The sequence below is a fragment of the Schistocerca nitens genome, chromosome 3 (genome assembly GCF_023898315.1).
Source record: "Schistocerca nitens isolate TAMUIC-IGC-003100 chromosome 3, iqSchNite1.1, whole genome shotgun sequence".
Lineage (NCBI taxonomy): Eukaryota > Metazoa > Arthropoda > Insecta > Orthoptera > Acrididae > Schistocerca > Schistocerca nitens.
This window is the reverse complement of record NC_064616.1, coordinates 534,987,701-535,005,865: the sequence shown is the minus strand read 5'-3', so window position 1 is coordinate 535,005,865 and position 18,165 is coordinate 534,987,701. Positions and strand designations below refer to the sequence as shown.

The following is an 18,165-nucleotide window of genomic DNA, read 5'->3' as shown; positions in this document are numbered from 1 at the left end:
TGCCCGCAAGCAGCCAGTGACAATGCATCCTGTTTCTTTAAGGGCAATGCCCACTTGTTTGGCATGGCTGGAGTTCAGCCACACGGGTGCTGCATATTCAGCAGCTGAAAAGCATAGGGACAATGCAGATGTGCGAAGAACATCTGGTCGTGCACCCCAATTGTTACCTGTCAGTTTACGAATGATGTTGTTCCTAGCAGATACTTTCATTTTTGTGTCCTTGCAACGGACTTTGAAGGTGAGGGAACGGTCTAGCTTTACCCCCAGGTATTTTGGGGTATCGCAGTTGGTCAGTTGTTGTCCTCTCCAGGTGATGCTTAGGTTCTTTCTAGCCTCTCTGTTCCGTAAATGGAAAGCACACACTTGTGCTTTAGAGGGATTTGGTTTCAAGTAATTGAGATAATAGGCAGATAGTGTTTGAAGACCTGTAGTTAGTTTTTCTTCCACCTGCTTAAAGGTTCTTCCTTGGGCAGCAACTGCTGTATCATCTGCATAGTTGAAAGATCTTGTGACAGGTTCAATTGGTTCGTCATTGGTATAAATATTATATAACAATGGAAGTGTCCTTGTGGAATGCCATTATTCTGTATCTTCCATCGACTTCTTTTGTTTTGTAGAGCAACAAAGAAGCGTCTATTTTGTAATAGACAGCTCATAAATTGCGTCAGATGATAGTTTTTTGTAACAGCAAAGGTCTTTTCTAATAATTTATTATGGTTGATGGTGTCATAGGCGGCAGTGAGATAGACGAATGCAACACCAGTTATCTGTTTGCGTTCGTAACCGTCTTCTATACATTGTGTCAAATGCAAGATCTGTCCACAACAAGACTTCCCTGGACGAAAACCCACCTGCTCTCTTATCAGTGTTTTTTTAATATGTGCTGAGATGCGATTAACTATCATTCTTTCCAGGACTTTATAAAGATGACACAGAAGTGATATGGGTCGGAAGTTTTAGCTTCTGTGGGCTGTTTTCCAGGTTTCAGCAGAGCCACTATTTTGCTTTTTCTCCAAATCTTTGATGTCTAGAATCCACTTCTTAGTCGTTGGCCTGAACGTTTTTACTTGTTCCATTCTTAGGTCATCTAAGCCAGCGGCTTTGTTATTTCTTCATTGCGCGTATTTCGATTTCTAATTCTCCCAGAGAGAAACGTGTGCCAATATAGTCGTTCTCTTCAGGAAATCTTTGATGTCTTTTGTTTACATATCTTTTCTTTATTTTCCCATTCAACAATAATTGGTGCGTTATCTGATTAGACGTTACATCAGAAATAACTGTGGGAGCGGTCAATGGGTCATTGTTAAGGTTCTTCAACAGTTGCCATGCCTTCCTGCTATTTTGTTTTGTATCAAGTTCTGTCATAAGATTGCACCATTTTTCTTTTCTTGTTGCTGATATGGCTGACATAATATCTTCTCCTGTTTGTATTGTATCATCAGAAAATGGATCTTCTTCGATAGATTGCTATTTACCAAAAAATTTGACATGGTAATTTGCAGACCAGCACAACTAAAGGATGCTACACATTAGCTTTCATCCACAGCCTTCATCAGAAAAGGAGACACACACAAGTTCATTCACATAAGCAAGCGCACCTCACACACACATCACTGCCTTCTGTGGCAGCTCGGACTCCTTTCTGGTGCAAACTACTGCAGAGTGCAACTGCATGTTCGTGAGGTGTGCTTGCTTGTGTGTGTGTTTTCTTTTCTGATAAAGGCTGTGGCCGAAAGCTAATTTGTAATGTCTTTTAGTTGTACCTATTATAAATTATGTGTCCCTTTGGAAGTCAGGCCTGGAAGCTGGAGAGATTGAATAAGAGTCTCTGATCGTTCTTTCCACCAACCTGTCGTCTTCTAAAGTTGTGTCCCTAGCGCAGAAGACAGCTCATCGGCCGTGGGATCTACTTCGACAGAGGCTGCTATGCTGTCAATTTGAATATGTGATTTTCCTTTTTGTGGGATGCCACTGGCCCAGGTTAGTCTCTGTATCTACAGAGTGCAAGATCTGTAGTACTGACAATGATGGTAGGCGACACTTCTCATTGTTGTATCCTGTTTAATATCCAAATATTTATACATTTACAGTGTCTTTTCCAACAGTTGACACAGCTTTCTTAATTCTATGGTAACTTTTCCATCCAACTTCCGAAGTATGATACACATATCTGGCTCTCCGGTACACACTAGACAGAGTGAGTATTACATATTCAAAACTAAGTTACACCCAATGTAGAGTACAGCATGTCCGGCTCCGAAGAAGACCCGAAACAGAATGCCTATTACATTTCACATGTGAGTAACACACGATACTGAGACGTGTCCGACCCTACAGAACACCCGAAACAGAAGTACGTGTCCGGCGCTCCAGATCACCCGAAACAGAGTGACTACCGCAGCCGAAGTACTTCTTCTCCCAGTTGCGCCAAAGCAACCTGAAGCACTTCAGTTGCAATATTGTTACTCTTATGTTTCTCAAAACTAGTGAAATTTAATAAACAAAAACGATACACTCATTGGGTAACCATGAGAGATTGTATTATTAAAAACTGGGTGAAATTCAACGAAAAGTATACAAATTATTACTAGGAAAAGTTAGGCGTTTTTGGGACTAGCACCCGAAAGTGCCAACCCATCAGAAGCCAGTTCAGTACAACTGGTGGACTATCCCATGGGACTGGTACATACTGTACCATCTGTCACTTTTACCTCACTCAAGTTTTGTACCATATGCTACTTCAAGTGCATCAAGCTGCTTCTAGCAAAATAAAATACTGGCGGCCACAGCCAGGAATATCACACATCCCCCTCATTCACTGATTTCCAAAATTGGCCTGTTCTCGAAGGTAACTAACAAGATTGGAAATGAGAAAATTTTGCCCCAAATTTTGTAAAAAATTGAACTTTCCAATCTCTCAGTGGCTCCCCTACTCTCTCATTCATGGAAACTTAAAAAAAAATTAAGACGTTGCTGTTCCTAATATAACACCGCTATTTACCATAACCATCGACTTCCTATTGCTAAACATAATTTTTATCATGTTAATTCTATCAAAAAACGTTAACTAAACACACATTGCATTATAAACTTCTTCTTGCAAAAAAATATCATTTATGATTTTCAGGTTATATATTTCCTTTAAATGTTCTGTAGTCTTGTTATTCAACAATAAACATCTACACGTAAACCATTAAATCTCCTCATAAACACTCACTACACTTATTGATATTAATATATGATAGGAACTACATAATATATGCCGTCGGCGCAATGCCGTCCATGTTTACACATCACACATTTCCCATCTACTATGAGTGCAACGCCATCCACTTTTACCCAATAACACTCACATTTTTTTTTATCTAACATTGGCGTAGTGCCGTCCACTTTTACCCACTAACACAAAATTTTTTACTTATGCCAGCAATAGGCCATCCATATATATTGTTTACTATCACATAGCTTAGAAATACTCTAAATCATTTCAGCATAAAAGTGTCCTTACATAAAATTCATACATAAATGTTATGTAGTTTTACAATATAGATAATGTTTTTTCCTGTTCAACCCACATTTCAAGTATCTGTTTTAATGCAACTCCCATATTATCTATATTTTTACTCACCTCAATTAGATGAGGTATGTTTTCTACCTTCAATTACACCTTCAGCCACCGTTATACATCAGGCATGACTCATCCTAGGTAGTGTTCACTTCCATTCAAGATTATACCAGTGCTTGATGCACTGCTATTATACTTCTACATATTGAGAATCGAAATGATATCAGAATAGCTCTCATTTTATACGGTACTTCATGTTTTGTTTTCATTTCTTTCAATACACTCAACTAGGCATTGAAACAAGGTTCACAGGTCTTTTGAGACAACTGAAGATACCCTACATCATGATAACAGAGAAAAATAGCGAAATAAATCCTGTTGCTTTATTTCGCTCGAAACTTATTAAGGACTTTGCTGCTCAAACATGTAAACGCTGTGAATATAACAAACATTTCTCATGTGATTTATGTATTTGTACTTCAATACTTATTACTGTCTGTGAGATTTATGTCTTGTGTCCATTAGCTGTGTGGGTAATATTTCTACATCGTGATACAGTTAATAGCAATGCTTCGGCGGAATGTGTGGCCGATTCTCACGTCGCCTATTACCTTCCTGTTCCCTATCATCATATATGAGTTGTCGACTTCTGTGGTCGATCCAAAAGTCTTTCATTGTCATTTATATAGCTGGACTCATCCTAGCCTAAATATATATGCATTGCAGCGGGAACCTCATTATTGCTTATAATCACTCACAGAACATCTACGAATTGTTGCTAATAAAGTTTAATATAAGTGTCTCAAGACCATTGCGTATTGTTAATTCTGATTGTTTCTGCTTACTTGGTTTGCCATCGTCCTGTTCCTGTGTGCCAGCTGCAAGCTAGCTAAATAAAGAAATATAGCAAATTGTTTATATGTGTATGTAATTTCCTTGTGTTTCATAACTTATGCAAAAAGTTTCTTTTCGTAGTTTATAGAGTGTTCTCCTGCATGTAATGATGCTGACTGTAGATCTTATAGCATAGGTTCTGTACTTTTTTTTGCAAACTTTAAGATGCATGTTACCTTTGTTATCCATAAGTCTAGTCTATGACTGGCTGCTTAACTATTCAGTCAGTATGTCTTTTGTTTCAATTGATCCCTTTTTTTGTCTCTTTTCTATCATTTTATCTTTTTGTCTTGAATAGAGAAGAAGAACAGATGACAGATTTTAGTTCAGAATGATGAAGAGGGAAGAACTAACAGTGTGAAAATAAAGGAAGTAAACTGTTAGTTAACTTGGGTACCTGGTAAGTTTCAGCTACCTAGCAATGCTAAGAGTGCTTTTGCCCCCTGACGTTTCCTTGTTTCTGATGAAAGTTTTTGATATCAACAATGTTATACAATCCTTTGCTCTGTCCTGTCTTTGGGTTGGCCACCTCCACAGCACTAGGTTGCGTCAATTTAATTGTTCTATATGCACCCTCATATGTTTCATGGAACTTCTTGGTTTCTGAACCGATTTTTGAGGACGTCGGTCTGGACTTAATTAGCACCAGTTCATCAACTTGGTACCATACCTGTCTGATTTGCTGCTCATTGCTGTTATAATATTCCCTGCTACCATTATGGTTATTTCCTGTCCTAAAACCCCTTTGAAATCCACCTCTTCCCCTTCTAGATGGACTACAGTTACTATCATGAAGTCTGTCTTCCTCCATTCGACCATGCTCCTTGTTATTGTTTGATGTGCTATTCCTATTTTTATGCCAGCTTTCCGGCACTTTTATGTTGTCAGAAAGCTCATCCAGCTGTTATAATATATACATGAGGTGGTTAGCTTCACTCTTGTTGACATGAATTAGTTTCTCCTGTACAGACACTGGAAAATTAAGAACTGCTATTTCTACTAAGTCAGATTCACGTCAAGGATCAGTTAAATACTGGTTCTTTTCCCAGTAGTGCTGAAAGAACTCCTTATAACTATCCCAGCCACTGTTTTCAAAGTTCCTAGCTTCAGATATTTCTGTTCTTATACTGTTTTGTGTACTGTTGGACCAGTAATGGTTTAAGAATGCTCTAACAAATTCTTGGAATGTTTTACATGTGTTACTGGCTCCTGTCCCCCATGGTTACGTTTTCCCATTCAAAAAGACTGTCTACAAATTTGATTTCCTGCTGTTCTGTCATGTTGTCAGGCGTGATGCCCTCAGACTAGTGAATGAAAGCAACATGATGTATACTACCTTCGCTAGAAAAGTTATGAAGTTTGTAAGCATTGGCATTACTAACTACTTCATTAATATAAACAACACCCTTATGTTTTTCCTGTTCAACCCATTTCGAGTTTCTGCTTTGACACAACTCCCGTATTATCTATATTTTTACTCACCTCGCTTAGTTGAGGTATGTATTGTACCTTCAGTTCTATTTCTCTCAAACGACCCTGAATTGTATTTCTATTACCACTACGAACAGTTTCTATTTGTGATACTTGAACGCTAAGGACTGCATTTTCGTTCTTTAGGTCTATGAATTGTTTGTTTTGCCTTTCATGGGTAGCTTTGCAAGTTTTGTCTAGTTTACTCTGATCTTTACTTAATTTAATGACTTCATCCCTGAATGACAATACAATGATAATCTTGAGGTTGCATGGGATCTTTTATTTTCACTACTTCATCATCAATATTACGATTAACCTCTTGCTTACGCTTTTGCAATTTCTGACACCATTCTTTACTCTCATGTTCAATTCCTTTTTCACAGGCCCCTATTCTAGTTTCATGAGAATCATCCCTGGTCTCTAAATAATTAAACTTACGATTAATTTTTGTTGTCTCCTCGATTGTTGCTTCTGTTTTATCAGCAAGTAGCTATTCCCATTCTTTAATTCATTTGAATACTTTTCTAATTCTTTTTGCCACTGTTCTATCTTTCCTTCTAGCATTTTTTAAAATTCTTTTTACCCCTATTCTATCTTTTCTTCTAGCCCTATTTTTAATTCTTTTTGCCTAGAAACTAACTCCACTAATATTTCAACCATACGTTTATTATTACCTTGTATAGGCTTTTGCTGCGCCATAGCTTAATCTAATTGTTCTACTTGTTGATTCATTAGCAATGGCAGTGTTGGAGTTATCATCTCTGACATCACCATTCACCTTATTTAACTTATCATTAACATCAATGTCATCTGTATCAGAATCCACCTCTCCAATTTTACTATTGCTAATATTTAAAGTTATGTTTTCTTGTAAAACTTCGGTTTCTACATCAGATTATTCTGGTAAATAGCTATCATCCATTTGATTTTGTACACTTTTCTGATCTACTACTAAATCTAATTTTTCCAGTTCATTCTCCATTACTGACTCTCGGTTAAAAAATGGTTCAAATGGCTCTGAGCACTATGGGACTCAACTGCTGTGGTCATAAGTCCCCTAGAACTTAGAACTACTTAAACCTAACTAACCTAAGGACATCACACACATCCATGCCCGAGGCAGGATTCGAACCTGCGACCGTAGCAGTCGCACGGTTCCGGACTGCGCGCCTAGAACCGCGAGACCACCGCGGCCGGCACTCTCGGTTAATATGCTCTTTACTTATATTACTAATTTCATCTGGCATGCCGTGTAATGGGCTTGCCTCTTCAGTTTCATTAACCTGAGGCTGCACTACCTCGTCCCTTCTAAGATTGTACGGTGTTTCACTTTCCCCCAAATTTTGTTATTAAATAAATTATTACATAACAATTTAAAAATATTCTTAAAAATCTATAAGGTTGTCAACACTAGCTTCCTCTCACTAGCTGTAAAGTGAGAAGCGTACTCGGTACCTTTTTCTACGGTGCGATGCTGCTGCTCGACGTGTTGTTTTTCTTGTGTTGGGTGTCTTTGGCTGCTGTAGTCCACCACAGATTGCGTATCTCTGCCGTTTGTCGCATGCTGACGTTGGACTGCAGCTGGTGGAGGCGACAGGTGTACACTGCTCTGCTAACTGCTCCATGAAGCGTTGTTTCTCGTAGTGACGAAACAAAACGTAATCCTTTTGGAGCACGTACTCTCTTAAAACTTTACACTTCGATTTTGCGTTTTGGTGTTTTCACTATCAACTATGTGACGTGGATTAATTATCGGCATTTATAAATTTTGTTGCCTAACAGTTCAAAGAAACTTACAAAAGTTCAAACAGGATATTATTTCACAGTTCACACAGTGTCACTTTTTATCTTTTTCACTGTTCATATACTACTGATTAGCTCATTTTATGATAATAACTACAGTCCACTGTTCTCACTATGAATTTCACATCTCATCCAGTACACACTTCTCGTTAATGGATAGTAGTCTCTTCTTTAAATACACGGTTCCCAGCAAGGAGATGCCATGTATAAATTATGTGACCCTTTGGAAGTCATATCTGGAAGCTGGAGAGATCGGGAGAGATTGAATAAGAGTCTTTGACCGTTCTTTACACCAACTTGTCGTCTCAAGTTGTGTCCCCAGCACAAAAGAAAGCTTATTGGTCATGGAATCTTCTTCGGCGGAGGCTGCTACACTGTCAATTCGAACCTATGAATGTGCTTCTTGCGGGATGCCACTTGCCCAGGTTAGTCTCTGTATCTATAGAGCGCAAGATCTGTAGTACTGACAATGATGATAGGAGACACTTCTCATTGATGTATCCTTTTTGGTTATTATTCAAATATTCACACATTTACACTGTCTTTTACAACTCTTGACTTAGCATTCTTAATTGTATGGTAACTTTTCATCCTACTTCCGAAGTATGATAGACATGACAGAGTGGCCGGCCGCGGTGGTCTAGCGGTTCTAGGCGCTCAGTCGGGAACCGCGCGACTGATACGGTCGCAGGTTCGAATCCTGCCTCGGGCATGGATGTGTGTGATGTCCTTAGGTTAGTTAGGTTTAAGTAGTTCTAAGTTCTAGGGGACTGATGACCTCAGAAGTTAAGTCCCATAGTGCTCAGAGCCAGCCATGACAGAGTGAGTATTACATATTCACAACTAAGGTACGCCTGATGTAGAGTACAACATGTCCGGATCTGAAGGAGACCCGAATCAGAGTGCCTATTACATATTAACATCTAAGTAAAGCATGATACTTAGACATGCTTCCATTGTAGGATTTCAGATGTTTGCTTCTCCAAACTAAGTCTCTGCTGGTAGCGTGCAATATCATAATACTTGCTCAGAAAGCAGGATATATCAAGCTGCGGTCAAGACCTACAATCTGAAACTGCGAACATTTTGGAATATAATGTAGTTGTGTAATTCATATTGACATTAACAGATTATAAAATATTATAGTAGTTCAAAAGTTCTGTAGTATGGTTTAAATAAAGGGTACAGTTTGGGACTAGAGCAGAAACAGTTGATTGTGTGGTTAAAGAAATTAAGCTGATTTATTTTTAAAGGGAGCAAATCATAACTTCAGGGACATTTCCATTAAATTTCTTCAGTTGTGTTAACTTTCTTTTAGAATAGAAACAGTTGCATGGACACAAGGAATAGTACTTGATAACTGTGCTTTGTCAAACTGTCACTGCATTAAAACGCAGGGGATTACAAAACTATGTGCTGTTAACAGATACCACGTGGGGTAGCCGCATGGTCTGTGGCGCCTTGCTACGGTTTGGGCAGCTCCTCTCGTCACAGGTTACAGTCCTCCCTCAGGTATGGATATGTGTTTTGTCCTTAGTTAGTTTAAGATAGAATAAGTAGTTTGTAATCCTAGGGATCGATGGTCTCAGCAGTTTGATCCCATAGGAACTTACCACCTGATTTCCCTTCCTTGTTAAAAGATGCAGAATAATTGGAAACCACAATTTGTACCTCGTACAAAAGCCATACAAAACACTCAGACGTTAAACTACAAATAGCCAATATTGTTTTTCAGTCCAATAATGTACTACTTGACTCTCGCAATATCAGGCAGATTCAGTTGTGTATCAGATGAAATGAACTTTTAAATTAAATAAAAGAGAAACTGGATTCAAGAATATATCAAACCAATCACGTTGCTATAAGAGAATGTTTCCCTACAGGAGGTATCACACCAAAATAAACATCAGTTTCTTTTGAAAGACTACCATAAACCATCAGCCAAGACTATGTATGCCAACTTTTCACAATATCCATTATAAATTACATCTCGAACTTACACCATATCAATCTTGCAAAGATACTTTCTTACATAGTGCAGCCAAACATTATGTGCAGGACTTTCAAGAAAAGTAGGAATCTGCCTTTCTAACTCTACAATATGGTGATGTGCAGATGGCAGTGATTTCAGTTTTGCAGTGTAATGGGATCTTCCCCTATTTTAAACTCCTTGGCTAGTTTTATGACAGAAAGACACCCTGAGCAAAGAGGTTGAATGCAGTGAGGTAGGTTCATGCATAGACTATAGATAAAAAATTTAGGTACATTCAAGTAAAGGTATCAAAAATGAGTGCAACCATATTAAAACTGTCTGTACTGTGCATGCGCAGCTTCAAGACAGTTTTGACGGCCAGAAAACTTTGCGTTATTTGAACGCATATTTCACATATTTTGTTGTTTGGCCACCTGTAGAGATAGTTGACATCTTTTCTCTCTTTGCAATGCCTAAATGAGCCTACTTACTATTAGTGGTCAGCTCTTCTTGCAGTGAGCACCTAATAACATGAACAGTAATTTTTGCGACAGCGCCACATTTGTCACTGAGATGGAAGGTAAGAAACTTGTGTTACATCTCCATTGTTATCTTGGCACTGAATATGGAAATTGTACATTACAATTTACACTGGTGACCAAAATTAAAGCAACAAACGGAAATTTTGCGAGGTTGGATTTATTTTTCTACAAAACAGTATAAACAGGTGATAGTAAAGTAGAAACAATGCAAAGAATACAGAACATAAGCAACTGCAACATGTATAATGATAGACAAAAATGTTCGTTTTCTTCCAACTTAACTGATTTGCACTCACCTTCCAAAGACTGTTAATGTTCTCAGTATGGAGTGTGACCACCTCTGGCAGCAATACAGCGCTGGAAATGATGGGACAAGTGTGAATGATGTCATCAATCTCATGTTGATGCATTAATGCCCATTCTTCCTGCAGAACTGCTCGCAAGCCTTGGAAGTTGTTGGTGGATACTGACGTGGTGCAACCCATCTCCCTAGTGCAATCCCACGCATGCTCTATAGGATTCAAATAGGAGGAGCGAGCAGGCCACGCCGTTCGTGCAGTATCTTCCGCTTCCAAGAAAACACAACCTCTGTGAAGTCAAGCGTTATCGTTCATACCATTAGGGATCCTCCTTGATATCGGCCTCTTTCCACAATGTTTGGGTTCCAAAATCGTGTTCCACATGCCCTCCAGATGTGAATCACTCTCCAAACCAAACTGACATTCATCTGTGAAAAGGACATTGGCCCACTGTTCGACCGTGCGGGTGGCATGTTGATAACTCCACTCTAGATATTCCCTTCTGTGAAGTCGCGTTATAGGTACACATACTGCAGGTCTCCGACAATAGATGCCACTCTGCCGAAGCAAGCAAACAACGTACAGAATGCAGCAGATACCGTGATGGTGCAGAGCAGCGTTGCCAACCTTTTAGCGTTACTGGATCGCATAATTGAAACGAAATTTTCATATATTTCGTTGAGGGATCGTACGTATCTACAGTATAAAGTCCGTTTTTGGGTGTCTGTCATGGACTTCTTGTTGCAGGTGACCTATCTGACGGCTTCCAGGAGCAACAAGAAGGTCATTTTCAATATTTCGCTTAATTATTGACTGAATTTAAAAATTTAACATGCTAACATAATCGACTCATTAAGAGTAAGTTAAGTTTAACATGATAAAATAAATATTACAATTAGAAAGTAAGTATTTGTCTTGAAGGTGATGACGCTTAAATATTCCAGTTTTGTTCATCCATTACTCGAAAATTAAAACATTTAGAGATTTCCAACAAACTTCACATTTAACTTCAAATGTTTAGGTAACTCCTTCTCGCTAACAGCCCCCACAAAATGAGGGAAGAAAAACGTTTATCGCCTACAGTATTTTCACTGCTCATGTGGTGAAACTTCGGCATCTGCCATGCCGTTTTAATTTTTTACTTCTTTCCCACCAACGCTATTCGCATAACACTTTGCACACAGTATCTATATATGTCACTGAATGTACCTGCAAAATTATATCACTGTGCGGTACATAGTTCCGGGGGGTACGATGTGATGGGCACTTAGACGTTTCAAAACCTAGCTTCTGCTTACATTTACATGCAATAAAACTTAAACATCAGGCGTGAGGTTTTAATTTATCACTGGTCTTTACTGCTAATGCTATTCGTAACACATTTTGCATATAGTATCTACACAATCACTGAATGTACCTGCAACATAACATCACTGTACAGCAAATACTTCAGGAGATATGACGTCAGAAATAATGAGATTTGTGAGAAACTCGCTTCTCCTTAAAATGGAGCGAAAATTACCTATCCAGTTATCATCCAATCATTCAAAGTAAAAGCACTTAGCAACTTCCAAAAAACTTTCAGCATAATTTCAATCTTATTCTAAACTTTTTCTCACTTACGTGCTTATGGTCAAGAATAACGGAATTAGAGCGCTGTTATGATTGTTACAGTGCATTGAGAAGTCGTGGCTCGTCTCGTCTGCGGTTTTATACTGGTACCAAATAAAAACAGACTTGTTCGATTCTTCCACGTTAACGTCGCCACATTTTAATGCTCTTCATTTTTAATTTTTTTTATGTATACGATTCATAAAATCATATAAAATTTTTTTCCTTGTTTGCTTACCTTGGAAGAAGACTTAAAAATGGAATGCATCATCATTATCATCATCACATCAACATCATCTTCCTCCTCTGGAGGGTCAGGAATAAACGAATTCTAAGCAGATAACCCCGTACATAACTGTGTTTTCTTCATGCTACTGAGCATATTTTCCTTAGAAACAAAATTTCTGCATGAGGCTGCTGCTGCTCACACACTGTCTGGCAAGCAAACACCCATTCACTGTGGAAGTAATGAGCCTATTCCCATTTTCCACTTTTACAACATTCTTCTAACTAACAATTCTTTTGCAGTCAGCATTCGAATGTGGAAGGGATAAACACGAGAGCGCCAACTCTGGTAGGCCAAATAAAGTTTTTATGTTGAGTATGTTACCCCAAAATATCCACTTCTGCGCAGTTCTTAAAATTTTCGTCAATTTTGTCGATAGGAAGTTTTCTCCAGTCATCATCGATTTGTTGTAGATGCTTGTTATCATCCAAAGAAACTGTTCTTGGAAATTTTGACATAAGAGGTACAAGAAAGGGCGTTGTTTTCCTTTCTTTGTTTTACCCTCTAGTACCTCCGGTTACATATATGTAACGTAAGCTTTATATGGGTTTTACTGGCGTTTAGCCAATGCTAGTTCCCCAATTCCCACTGTTACACATTTGTACAAGCTATGCAGCGAATTCTATGAGGAATAATTGGAACTACTGTATAAATATAATCTTTGACCATGTTTGTAACTTCTTAGGCAGAAGTTGGTCGCTATCATGTAGCGCAAGGTATGTGGTATCCTCTATTTGTGTGGATAAAATGTTTTGAATCAGTTTATATTAAATATTTTCCCTTTAAATAAGTACTAGTGGACCAGTTATTTGTATTATTTTTGTTCTGCGTATTGAAATACCCTAGGAAGGTTGAAATGAACTCATGTTACATATGTGTAACTGTGGATGTTTAGGGTTATGTTTATGAATGTTCGTATTGTGATGTTTAGGTATTTTATTTCATTTCCAGTTAACGATTGATGACATTCTTGAGGTTCTAAATAATCCTGATGAAAGTGATTTTTCTGAACTTGGTGTTGAGGATGATGATGAAATTCAGACTAATGGTAGCACATATCATGACGGCAGAGAAACTTCTACTCCAGAGATGTTGCAAGAGTCAGCTGTTTTTGATTCAGTAAATCCTGAGGATGTCCCAGAAGATACAGAGTTGTGGAGGGTCGATGATGACTTTACTCCAGAAATTCATCCATTTGTGCAGCTTCCAGAAGACGAACATGAAGAAGTGCTCACCCCTTTGCAGTACTTCAGATCTTTTGTGACATGTGAAATGCTGGAACTCTGTATTCAACAAACTAATATTTATGGTGTTCAGAAATTGGGTACAACTATTGACATTACCCTAGCTGAGCTGGAGCAGCTTTTAGATATTTACTTGCGAATGGGCTTGGATCAAAGCCACTTCCAGAAACTAGTATCTTTGTTGCATTTCCAGGACATACAGAAAGAAGATAAGCTACAGAAAATTCGACCTTGGCTTACTTTGTTCTCACAAACGTGGCTGAGAAAACTGCCTGAGCAGAATCAGTATGCTGACGAAATAATGATCCCTTTCAAAGGATGCACTAATCTTCAACAGCATATACAAAAGAAGTCAACACGGTGTGCATTTAAAATGTGGGCTAGAGCTGGTTCCTCAGGGTATTTGTATGATTTAGACGTTTACCAAGGTGCAGCGTCTAAGGTAACAAGGCATGTCACTGGAAAAGGTCTTGGTTACAATGTTGTAATGAAGCTAACTGCAGCATTGGAAGAAAATCCCTTTTTCAGGGTTTACACAGACAATCTCTTCACACCGTAACTTGGTGCTGAGAGCCTACTGAAGAGGGGTATTTATTATATAGGCACAATAAGAGATGGAAGATTCAAGCAATGTACTCTTCCTGATGAAAAGCAGATGAATGCGCAAGTATGTGGTACTACAGCTTCACAAGTTGCTGCAACAGGCAAGTTCATCATCGTGAAATAGTATGATAACAAATGTGTTACGTATTTTGCCTAACAGGTATAGAGCCAAAGGACATGACAAAAAGATGCGATAGAACTAAGAAAGAACATATTTTCATCCCTAGGCCATCCATTGTCCAAATGAACAGGTAATATGGGAGGAGCAGATCTTCATGATATGTTGACATCGCTATACAAATTCCCCTAAAATCCAGAAGATGATATTTGTATATCTTCTGGCACACAATAGCAATAGCTGTTGTCAATAGCTGGCTGAAATATAGAGAAGACTGCAAGGCCCTGTCTGAAAAACATTTTTCTCTCAGACAGTTTCAAGCTAATCTTGCAAATGCATTGTTATCTGATGGACAAAGAAAATTCAAGAGGGGATGTCCAAGTACTGAAGATATGTCCAAGAAATTCAAGAAACCTGCTACTACAGTAACTCCAGTGTTGGAACGCCAAAAGGACAAAATTGACCACTTTCCTCGTTGGAATAACGCGAGAGGAAGGCGCAAAATTTGCATGAAACAGAATACTTTTGTTTAGTGCCAAAAATTCAAAGTTTTTCTGTGCCTCAACAAGGACAGAAACCGCTTCAGAAGATTCCATTACTGAAAGAAATGTATGTAAATACGTTTATTGTTACATTATTGTACAAGCTTTTGTAATAAACCGATTCAGAACGCAAAACTGTGATTATACATTCACCTTACACATGCCAATACTATCACCTTCAATCCCAATGTTACATATGTGTAATTCATTGGAGAAAAAGGACTCAAAACGAAAAAAAGCTAAAAGTTGTACATTTGTCCTCCCAAAATACTGGTAACTGTAAATAATACTCTGCTAAGAACAACCTACAATTAATATTAATTGTTGTCAATCCCAGAGGGTTAATAGAGCACTCTTAGGCGTCAAAACTGCAAACAATGACAATAAATCATCATCAAAGTTATATCTCTTTTTCAGTTATGACCATTCTGTCTGCACGAAATCCTTATATCTGCATCAAAGTCTTTTACGGCGTCCTGTTCATTATATGTTTCTTGTTTCTGGGTGCCCTCAAAACTTCAACTCCTAAATACATTTGGCTGTCAGGAAGAAACTTCGACCTGTTGTTGAGGTCAGTGTCAGTCAAATTACTGGTTATGACATACTGCTGGTCCATTTAGCAAAGTGACACTTCCTTGTAGCCCTCTACCATATTTCCATTTAAGTCAATAATAACAACTTTACCACTCCGGAAATGCTTATTTACATCTGTGAATTTCAGTAAAATAAAAGCCAAAAGTGAATAAAATAATTTAAAAAGAATATCATTGAGGGATCGCTGAATATCTTCTGCAGCAACCAGCCTCTCCCTAGGTTATTTAGAATCAAACGAGAGATGCAAGGCATTGCACTGTTCTAAATGGTTCAAATGGCTCTGAGCACTATGGGACTCAACTGCTGAGGTCATAAGTCCCCTAGAACTTAGAACTACTTAAACCTAACTAACCTAAGGACAACACACACATCCATGCCCGAGGCAGGATTCGAACCTGCGACCATAGCGGTCGCGCGGTTCCAGACTGTAGCGCCAGAACCGCTCGGCCACCAGCGGCCGGCTGCACTGTTCTAAAATTCTCACTGCAACGGCCCGCAAAGATAGCCATCTAGTCTGTGATGGATGCAACAATTTATGAATTTTTATATGTAAAAACTTTTGAAACTCATGCAGATGTGCCTCTCTCTTAGCATTAGCTTTAAAATGGTTATGAATGTTCCTAGCTACGTTTTCACATCGTCTGGGAGCACATTTACAAACTTCGCTGGCACATATGTGAAGTGAGGAGAATCACAACCATCAGAAGCAGATCCTTAAACACTCCTTTCAGAAACATTGGACTCAGAGAATGAAAGTATTGGATTAGCATATAGGTTTTTACTTGTTTCACCTTCGTTTGCCTTATCTTATTCAGCCGTCTTAAAAATTTCACAAAGATTACAAAATTTACTTTCAATTTTATTTGTTTCTTTATCAAAGTATCTAACCACGACATATGACATTTTAACAGATCCTATGTCTGTTGACTCATCAGTAAAAACAATGAATTTTGTCTCAGTTTTTCTGCAAGTTCGTTCTTATGGCTCTCTCCTGCCATGTTCTTTACCATCTGTGAACATTTACTGCGATGCACATGTGTAGTGTGAGCGATTTTAGAATCAGATAAACCACTCTTAACCACACCCTCCAAGTGATTTACAACAGTGAAAGGCCTCCACAGTATCTACAAGAGTGAAAGGAAGATAGTGTTCTGCCACGAATTCTGTCTATTTAATTTTAGCAATGTGAGCCTGATTATTTCAGTTGTAGCATTCCACAAATGTATTCAAAATTGTCTGGCCTTTAGATGACACAAGCTTCAGTTTTTTGACATAATTTTTCAGTTTTAGAATGTTTTCTAACATGTCCCAATTCAGACACAGTAGTTACATTAGAGATTCTACTTCTAGCCCTTTTAGAGTATGATTCATCACTGCACAACCAACCTTTAAATTCAGGGTTAGTTTCCCAGAATTTTCTACATTTTTGTTTTCGCCTCTTACGTTCTTTCTAGGGACTACTAGGACCACTATCAGACCAATATCACTGTTTTCTGTTTCCTTTTACACAGTTCTGCACTGTTTGACACCTTATAAATCGCCCACTGTCCTCACCTGAGCCAACAAATTGATTGTAATGTTTTTCACTTTTGTATGAGCATGCAGGATGCAAAGCAGTTAATATGGTGAATTCCCCAGGGTGATTCATCTGGGGGAACTACCTAAGTTGACTTACACAGCTGCAGTGTAATGAAATTGGGGAATCCAACTGCTTGACAGACTGGCATGTAGGCTGCTCACAATTGTATTTATGAAATAATTATCAAAACTGAAATAAACCACAAAAATTAAAACAATGAAAAGACGAAATCTTCACAATAGTACGTTTTTCAAAAGATTATAGAACAGACTTGCTATCTGAAGGACTGATCTATTCTCATACACCATCTTAAATTACCATACATATATGATCCAGATCGTACGGTTGGCAATGCTGGTGCAGGGTACGGTTGGTTGGGGGTTGTAGGTTCCATGATTAGAATGGCTCAGCGTCAGATGGAGTGTTCTAGCGATCTTGGCAGCGAAGTGATAGACTTGCTGAAAGTGCAGGATGAGAAGCGTCACCAGGGAAGCAGGAGTTCCAGTGACAATATATTGTTGATGGAGTAAACGTGGCATACAATAACAGGATCCCACGACTGTTTGAAGAACATGAACCAATTGTAATAGCAACAATAAGGGGTAACGTATCACTGAACAGTCAACTATGGGGACTGGATGGCAGAACAGCCTATTGAAGATAATGATATTTCAAATACTTCCGAAATGCAGATGAGAGGACTTGAACAAGCAATGGAATTAAGAAGCGCAGGAGTGCCTTCGAAGGAAACTGACGTTATTTATAAATTCGTATTCGGTGGAAATTTCAAGTACAAACTGCCCATAAGGCCGGATAACGATTCTGCAAAGCTGTTTGGCTCCAAGCCAAGTGGGAAGAAGCCAAGGACATTTGTAACCTTTTGCTTCATGAAAGAATGCTTCAAGAATTTAAATGTCATTCTGTAGGAAGAGTAAAGGAAGAGAATTTGGTACTGACACCAGAATTTGATAGAAGAGCCATATGTAAGGATTTGTTATATGAGTAAGAACCAATACCCTTGCCACCTGAGGTAAACGCTA

The 18,165-nt window shown here is 38.5% G+C and overlaps 1 protein-coding gene across 1 annotated transcript in view; it reads left to right on the top strand.

The window, feature by feature from the left end:
- The window catches only part of LOC126249322 (uncharacterized), a 29,693-nt gene extending 15,445 nt beyond the window's left edge, over positions 1-14,248 (top strand). The window contains exon 2 of the mRNA XM_049950975.1: positions 13,397-14,248. Within this exon, the coding sequence (XP_049806932.1) occupies positions 13,397-14,248 (852 nt within the window). The remainder of the gene's footprint in view (positions 1-13,396) is intronic.
- Positions 14,249-18,165: the final 3,917 nt, after the last annotated feature.